At 38.8% G+C, this 9,246-nt stretch overlaps 1 protein-coding gene across 1 annotated transcript in view; it reads right to left on the bottom strand.

Moving 5' to 3' along the window:
* PDZRN4 (PDZ domain containing ring finger 4) overlaps positions 1-7,371 on the bottom strand; it is a 60,368-nt gene extending 52,997 nt beyond the window's left edge. The window contains exons 1-2 of the mRNA XM_063309344.1: positions 7,327-7,371; positions 2,055-2,308 (exon numbers count right to left, since the gene is read on the bottom strand). Coding sequence (XP_063165414.1) covers positions 2,055-2,308; positions 7,327-7,371 — 299 coding nt within the window. The remainder of the gene's footprint in view (positions 1-2,054; positions 2,309-7,326) is intronic.
* Between the last annotated feature and the right edge of the window lie 1,875 nt (positions 7,372-9,246).

The raw sequence follows: 9,246 nt of genomic DNA on the forward strand, positions 1-9,246 counted from the left end.
AACTAGATTGTGCCAAAGACACTTATAAATGTTTCACTGATCGCCATCTGAAGGAGGGCTACCAATTGGCAATGGGGGGTTATGTTTGGTTATCAACTAAACACCTGCCTTCAGCACTCCCTTCCAAGAAACTGGACCACAAGTTCATGGGGCCTTTTCCTACAGAGGCAATCATTAATCCAGTGGCATTCTGCCTCACACTACCTAAGCACATGAAGATCCATCCAGTATTCCATCAGTCCTTGCTTGTCCCTACTGCACCTCCAAGCCCGCTGAGAATATCTAGACCTGCCACACATCCTATCTATATCAATGGTGAACCAGAATATGAAGTTTCCAGAATTCTTGATCCCCGCAGAAGACATGGGAAGCTTCAATACCTTGTTGAATGGAAGGGTTACGGGCCTGAAGAGAACTCTTGGGAGGTGGCCTCAGATGTTCATGCTCCAAGAAAAGTGTGTCAATTCCACCTACGTTACCCTCAAAAACCAGGACCAAAATTCCTGAGGAAGGGGAATTCTGGGGAAGGGGATAGTGTGGGGTTTGAGCCTGCTTCTGACTCAATGAAAGTTATATGGAGTCAGAAGGGGAAAATGAAACTCACCAGGAGAGTTTTGGAGAAGCTGAACCAGGAAGTGACTCAGCAGAGCGGGAGAATTTGGAAACACAGACTGGACAAACTCCAGAGGAGAATTTGAATTCCCCAATCAGCGCTCAAGACAGGAGAGCTGAGAAGCGCATGAATCAGAAGGCAGCTCGATTGGCTGCAGGAGACAAAAGTCGCAAAAGGTATCACTTTAAAAGGCAGGTGTGCAAGGAGCAAGCTGCCAGAGATAACTGATCCTTTGAGCTCACAGCGTTTGCAGAAGAGCCATTACCTGTGTTGGAAGCCTTGCCTGTAGCCAGAGTAGAACCAGCGCCAGTATCTTCTACCACTGTAGAACCATCTTCTGCACAAGCTGCTCCAGTAGAGCCTCTCCTTGCCATCCCTGCTGAGTACAGCCTTGTGTCCAGCTCCAGGCCTCATCGCATTGCTCCAGCATGATTCAGGTGTGTTCCCAGATTCAAGCCTTGCTTAGACTCTCCAGTCCAGTCCAGTCTTGTTCCCAGCTCTCAGCCTCGCCTAAACTCTCCAGTTCAGTCCAGTCTTGCTTCCAGTCTGCAGCCTTGCCTAGACTCTCCAGTCCAGTCTTGCTTCCAGTCTGCAGCCTTGCCTAGAGCTCCAGTCCAGTCCAGTCTTGTTCCCAGCTCTCAGCCTTTCCTAAACTCTCCAGTCCAGTCGTCTTGCTTCCAGTCTGCAGCCTTGCCTAGACTCTCCAGTCCTGTCCAGTCTTGCTTCCAGACCTCAGACTCGCCTAGATTCTCCAGTCCAGTCCAGCCTTGCTTCCAGTTCTCAGCCTCACCTCCAGTCCAGCTCAGCTTTGCCTCCAGAGCCAAGCCTTGCTGAGAGGTTTCAGTCCAGTCTTGCCTAGCTTCCATGTGTCAGCCCAGTCCTATCTGCGTGCCAGCTCACAGAACCTTGGCTCCAGCTTCTGCCTTGCCATACACTCTAGCTTCACCAAGCCTGACAGCTTCGATCAGAAAATTAGCTGAATTCTGTCTTGCTGTTCTGCCACAGTTTGATCCTGCAGCCTTGCCTGTTCATCCATCATTGCCTGGGTGGCCTTGACTGAAATTGCTTTGCCTTATTTATTCACCAGGACTTTACTGTTGTAAGTAGTTGTTTTAAATAAAGAGTTTTGATAATAATTCTGTCTGGCCGCCTCATAGTCTGAACAGGAGAACAGCTGAGAATTCCAAAACTGGGAAGACTCATGGGTCAGGGGTGGAACAAATGCTTTATTGTCCTGGGTTCCAGCTTATATCATTTCTGCGTAATGCTGGGCAAAATCTTACCTGAAACCTTCAAGGGTTACAGCCAATCAGTTATGACAAAACTTGGTTAGATTCATGAATTGCTTTATGCAGTATAAGACAGAGTCTTATGTTCTTATGATAAATCAGTGGTAATATGGACTTCTTGCACAGTTTGATAGCTAAATATTGTTCCATACCTGTCAGAAAGCAGGAAGGGACAGATGTCAGGTACTGGAGGTGTTGATGGCCTTAACTTGGCCAGAGCCATAATGTGCTCAAACGTAATATCTGTCTGTGTGCTAGCATCCATGAGCTGAACATCTTGTGCACTCCCATATGTTTTAATAATAGGTGCTCGTCGTAGAACCTGGACTACTATGGGCTCCTTTGCATTTCGAAAAGCCTCCACTGCCTCTTCATGAGTAGCTTTGTATAGATCTTTCCCGTTGACCTAAGCAAAACAAAGGTTCCATAAATTAGTATGTGTGTGTGTGTGTGTGTTTGTGTGTGTGTGTATATGAGGTAGAACATTGTGATAATCATAGTTTCATAATTTGTACTAATAACATACAGTTAGAAACTGGGTGTAGATATAAATATTTGGATAACTAAAAAGCAAAATATGTAACACCTGTGTCACACAATCAACGTTATCTTCCATTTTCAGAAAGAATAAGATGTGATTGGATGGGCCCCATAGTCTTAAAATATTCAAACTGAAATGATCCATATCTATACTTAACTATCACTCTTGGGCAATACTGAACAAGACATGAAGCTGAAGAAACTGATGCAAATCTTTTTTCTAATCTCATTCTTTCCAGTAATTCATAGCCCATTTTGTATCTGATGAGGATAATGTTGTGTTAAATACTCAGTTGGTTATCAACAGAAGAAGGTTCTGTTTCTTTCCTCTGAAATGAATTACTAATATGATACCTTAAATCAGGCCTCCTAAGCCTTTAAGTCTATATTACTATAGGGATCTGTAAATACATTCACTAAATGTGAAAAGAGAGGTTTAAAAGAAGATCTAATATACAATCACTTTGTAAACATAGCCAAATTAGTCTCAGCTATCAACATCTGAAATGGGCATAATATAGTCAGCTTGAATGCATGATAATTGCTTAAAAATGTAACTATATTTTATGTATTCACTTGTTTATTTTATCTTGCTCTTCTTTAGAAAGCTCTCTATGTGGCTACTGAAAATATCAGTAACTACCTCTCAAACAATCTGAACTTTCTGATTACAGAATATAGCAGGAGATCCCTAACTAACTGCCCTATAGAACACAGAAGGTCTAATGGCAACTTGCTAAGATTCAGCTAATTTCTTAAGGTTGGGATTCCCCATAAATTCTATTGTTTCAATCAGAATATACAAGATACTATACAAGAAAATTATTTCATTTCACAGTACATGTCAAATTCTCACTGAACTTTTCCCTCCCAAATTAAAAATAAAAATCATGACCTTTAGAGTTCTTTCATCCTCATGTGATTTCCTTGTAAAATATAAAACACTTAGGACATAGTCCTTCTTCTCTTAATCATCACTTGAAGTTCATCAACACAGTTAGTTATTCTGTGTAAAGGTCACACATTTTATAAATTCTGTACAATTCAACAGAAAAGCTACACAGCTTAACTGTAATATAATGACAGCTAAGTGGGTTAACTTTTCATTAAAAACTATTTTAAAAATTAAGGATTAGAATCTTGGTTTTCATAGTTTCATAGCCACTAATAATGAAGAAGAACTGTCACTCACTTCTAGACTATCCTCTGAACAGTGCAGTTCACACATACCTATTCACCCACTGGATTAGATAGGTAAAAGGCAGATATACTTGTCATCAACCAGTCTAATATTCTAGAGATATTGGCTTCTGCCATTGCTTGCTTTGATCTCAAAAAAGAGATTGGAATACATGTGTTGGAACAGATGGGATAATTAATCTATAAGCAACTTGTGAATGTTAAGTGAAGAACATATTTCTTCACATAGAGACCATATCACTGCCTTGTTTAATAATGCTTTTGTTTAATGAACTCCTTTTGCCTCTTGGATAAACTGTGAAGCCTAGGCCACTTGTTAAAAAGTTCCCCAGAGTGGCTGGTGACTGCCACTTGGAAAAGTGCCACCACTCTCTGATTAACTCCCTAAATCCAGCCACAGGCACACATTCATCAATACAATATATATATATATATATATATATATATATATATATATATATATATATATATCACAAGAAAACAGCTTTTTTTGTCATTAATGCACAAACATCCACATGCTAGTTTAAACAACCAACTAACATTGGCAGACTGCCATTTTCAAAGACAGCCCTATACTACACAATGGCTTTGCCAAACACAAATCAGATTTGTGGAATGAAACACAGGGAAGGAAGGCTAGGTTGTAAACTGATATAATCCATAGCAAATACCTATACAAGGTTGTCCACATGGCTATGATTAGAATGTCAGACCCATGATTGACTCACCACACTCATTTTTTGTTTTCTTTTGTTAAATTAACCTTGGTTATTACTGATTCTAGTTATTCCTGGGAAAAATGAACTGCCTTTACAGATATTTAGTTTTATCAATAAGAATTAAATAGACAAAGAACTATGCTTACAAAATGTAGATGATCAAGTATCACATTATTACGTTACATGAGGGAGAGCTTTTATGATTACAGTCATTCATACAAAATCACCTTTGAAAATGCAGCAGTACTCATTCAGGGATAATTTTATATTTTTGGCATTGAGTTTTATTAGGAACTATGTCTGGAAATAATCAAAGGGCCTTTGATTATTACCAATGCTATACCTGAAAGAAATCTCAGAATATGCATATTATATATAAACAGGGTTAATTAATTAATTATTGTCATTGCTGACTTTAAAATCAACAGTGAGAAAAAGGACAGAGAAAACTTCCTAATTCATCTTCATCTCCAAGGTGCCATTTCAAAATATCCACCCTACAGTGAAAGATACTCTATTGGATGCTCATGCTGTCACAAAACAAAATGAACTGTTGAGAATCTGGAATATATACAGTCGGCATATACGACATCCAGATGATAATCAAAATGTGAGGCTTTCCCAGATGGTGACTTAATGAGTCTGGAGTGAATTTAATATGCAAATTGCTTGTTATATTGACCAACTGATTTTTAATTACTGTAATTCTGCCTGATGGTGATATATATTCACCTAGTTGTAATACACATAAAATACATGAAGTCATCATTTAGCCTAATTAGAATTTCTCAGTTAATTATTACAAACTTTAAAAATGTTTATTTTGCTTGCAAATCATTCACCTGCATATTGTAGGTGAAGTACTGAAATCTATAATGTTCATCTCTTTTATCCTATACACATATTTTAATGTTTTAATGTAAGGGAAGCAATAATAACTTTGAAAAATAGCTAAAAGTTTACCTCTGTTGAGGTAGATATTTTCAGCGCAATAAATGGCTCAGTTTTCTACTTGCTTGTTATTTACAGGCCCCCCTCCCTTTCTTCCAAAGCATTTCCTTAAAAAATAAAAAAGATCCAACAAGGCACACAGCAACAACTAGCAGAGAGGAATAAATGGGCCACTTATCACTGTCATAACAACTCATCCTCTACCAATGCTTGACACTCCAGGTCTTCTCTGAACTGAGCAGTTTAAAAAGATAGATGGTTGCCTTCTGGCTAATTGTGGGAGTTCTTTCATTACTACAAAAAGTCTTTTTATATCTTGTGACTTTATATGCAGTGAATAATGAGACTTAAAGTCTTTCAAAAAAGCATCCACTGATCAAATGGTAAGGTAACTTATGGATATGGTGACCTTTCTACTTGTCAAGTTACTTCAAACTGCTGCTGTTGGCACATTATTTAAATTAGCCATTTATAGAGTGTAGCTAGGCATGAGACAGATTCTTCTCTCCCCCCTCCTACCACCCTTTCTCTTTTAAGAGAAATACTTATCCAAACTGAGAATTTAGAAGCAATCAAGCACAGCAACAGATACACACGCTCCATGTTGCTGATGTGAGATGACATCAAAAAGGCAAAAACATTGCCAACAGCTAGGCAAGATTATTTGGCACCAAGAATAGCTTCCTCTGCCAGTTCTGGACATCTAATCCTAAGAGACAGTGCTTTCCTAGCTATGGGCATATCCATATCTAGTGAAAGGGCTGTCATGTTCGGCGAGGCTCCTGAAGTAGACATTGCATCTGTCAGTGCTGTGAATGTTCCCCTTGGCCATGTTAGAATCAGAAGAGTAACAGCATGAATTCCCCCAAACAAAGCAACACAAAAATATGTAAAAGAACATTTAAAGCAATGATTGTGACCTAATAGCTGGAAGTCTTGGTAGTGAGTCAGAAAGTCACTGTTGAAATTTCATGTTAGCCAAGAATTAACCGAGTGGTTTTATCTTCTAGAAAAAAATAGTTGTGTTAACATATTACAGCAAAAAAACAAAGGGTTTGTAGTATATTAAATCATTACAAATGTTATTATGGCATAGGGATTGTATAGTGGACTCCATCAGTTTATTCAATTTCCTTATATCTAACATAAAGTTAGTGGTCAAGTTACAAAATCAAATAAGCAGTATTACATCTCAGGAATGTTTCCACAAGTTGCTCTCAAGAAGCCATTTATCAGTGTTTATAGATCCTATATTTCATTTCCATCTGACTTCACCATTAACTATGTTTCCTCTTTAAACTATGGTTTGTTTGTATAAATTTGTATCATAGAATAATGTCCTGTACATCTGTTACACATATTATATAACACAGTATATATTATTATATTATATAATTCAGTACATGCAGGTTTTTTGGCAACTTTTCTGAAAGTAGTTTGCCCTTGCCTTCTTCCTAGGGGTGAGAGAGTGACTGGCCCAGAGTCACCTAGCTGGCTGCTGTGCCTAAGACTGGGATAGCCTTAACCACTAGACCAAACTCTCTTTCTCTATATATAAATACACACACACACATGCCTACACACACAGACACACACACCCCTAGCATGTTATTTCCCTTCATGTTAAGCAATGTTACGCATAGTGCAGAAAAGGGGTAAGAAACAGTATACAAAGAACTTAAAGGCATAAAAAGAAAAGGAAAGATAGCTAAAAGTAGCTTATACCAACATTATCCAAGGTACATAAATTATCAATAGCAGCACCAGTTCTGTGAAAATCTGCCTGGTCTCCTCCCTGATTGTATTAAGATGCTAAAAACAGAACTGTTCCAGTGGGTGTTATAATTGGGTCATCTGTTTTAGTCTTTGGGTTGTTTTATTATTGAATTGTTATTTTATCATAATGTTGTTTAATGCTGATTTTATTCCTACATTGGATGTTAAACTCCTTTTTATATTATGTTAAATGTCAAGATATTTATGTGATATAAATGTAATTAATCATCATCATTACCTCATCAACTTGTTCCAGTTTTTTGATATTTTGTCTAAACGGCATTCCCCAGGTTAAGAATGTTCAGTTTATGGACAACCCATAGTTAAAAACAGAGTGTACTGTAGCAAATTTCAAGTTAAATACACAATGATTTGAGTTAAATATACAGTGGTTCAAGTTAATTACACAATACTACTTATACAGTATTATACAATAATACTGTTCTGGCTTACAAATTTGACTTAAGGACAGACTTTGGGAACGGAACTCATTTTTAAACTGGGGACTACCTGAGTTCCTCAGGTTACAGCAATTGGGACTGAGAACTCTATCACTAAACAACACAGTCATAAAGTATGACATCACTTCCCTATTGACTTTGCTTGTAGGAAGCTGGCAGGGACTGTCAGAAATCATGATCGCATGACTGTGGCTCACTGTGATGTCATAATTGTGACCTGGTTGCTGGGCACCCAGATCACAATCACATGACTGTGGGGACATTGCAACAGCCAGAAGTCTGAGGAGCCATCATAAGTTCCCCTCATTCAGTGCTGTTGTAATTTTGAACAGTCACTGAACAAATGGTTGTAACCTGAGGACTACCTGTAATTGTTCACTCTATTTTCCTATGAAACACAATATTTTGGTCTTTAATACAATACATTAATTTGAGATCCATACTCACTGTTGTATCATACAATCTATCTAATGTTTTGTTGTTGTTTATTTGTTTAGTCGCTTCCGACTCTTCGTGACTTCATGGACCAGCCCACGCCAGAGCTTCCTGTCGGTCGTCAACACCCCCAGCTCCCCCAGGGACAACTCCGTCACCTCTAGAATATCATCCATCCATCTTGCCCTTGGTCGGCCCCTCTTCCTTTTGCCTTCCACTCTCCCTAGCATCACCATCTTCTCCAGGGTGTCCTGTCTTCTCATTATGTGGCCAAAGTATTTCAGTTTTGCCTTTAATATCATTCCCTCAAGCGAGCAGTCTGGCTTTATTTCCTGGAGGATGGACTGGTTTGATCTTCTTGCAGTCCAAGGCACTCTCAGAATTTTCCTCCAACACCACAGTTCAAAAGCATCGATCTTCCTTCTCTCAGCCTTCCTTATGGTCCAGCTCTCGCAGCCATATGTTACTACGGGGAACACCATTGCTTTAACTATGTGGGCCTTTGTTGTCAGTGTGATGTCTCTGCTCTTAACTATTTTATCGAGATTTGTCATTGCTCTTCTCCCAAGGATTAAGCGTCTTCTGATTTCCTGACTGCAGTCAGCATCTGCAGTAATCTTTGCACCTAGGAATACAAAGTCTTTCACTGCTTCTACATTTTCTCCCTCTATTTGCCAGTTATCAATCAAGCTGGTTGCCATAATCTTGGGTTTTTTGAGGTTTAGCTGCAAGCCAGCTTTTGCACTTTCTTCTTTCACCTTCATCATAAGGCTCCTCAGTTCCTCTTCACTTTCAGCCATCAAAGTGGTATCATCTGCATATCTGAGATTGTTGAATAGGTAGGGTGAGAGTATACAGCCCTGCCGTACTCCTTTCCCAATCTTAAACCAGTCCGTTGTTCCGTGGTCTGTTCTTACTGTTGCTATTTGGTCGTTATACAGATTCTTCAGGAGGCATACAAGATGACTTGGTATCCCCATACCACTAAGAACTTGCCACAATTTGTTATGGTCCACACAGTCAAAGGCTTTAGAATAGTCAATGTTTCTTCCAGAGATTTTAACTCCAGCCTTGGATTCCTCACTTGCAGTGATCATTCTTTTATATGAACTTTTCTCATCTAGAGCTTCTTTCATCATTTCATCAAGAATTCTTTTTTACACTTCCCAGTAGCATAACTCCACATACTTCTGCATCACTATATACCATATTTTCACTCTATTCCAAGCAGTTCCTACACCTTCCATTCATTCTGTCAGAAA

This window comes from Candoia aspera, chromosome 7, assembly GCF_035149785.1.
Source record: "Candoia aspera isolate rCanAsp1 chromosome 7, rCanAsp1.hap2, whole genome shotgun sequence".
In the NCBI taxonomy this organism is placed as follows: domain Eukaryota; kingdom Metazoa; phylum Chordata; class Lepidosauria; order Squamata; family Boidae; genus Candoia; species Candoia aspera.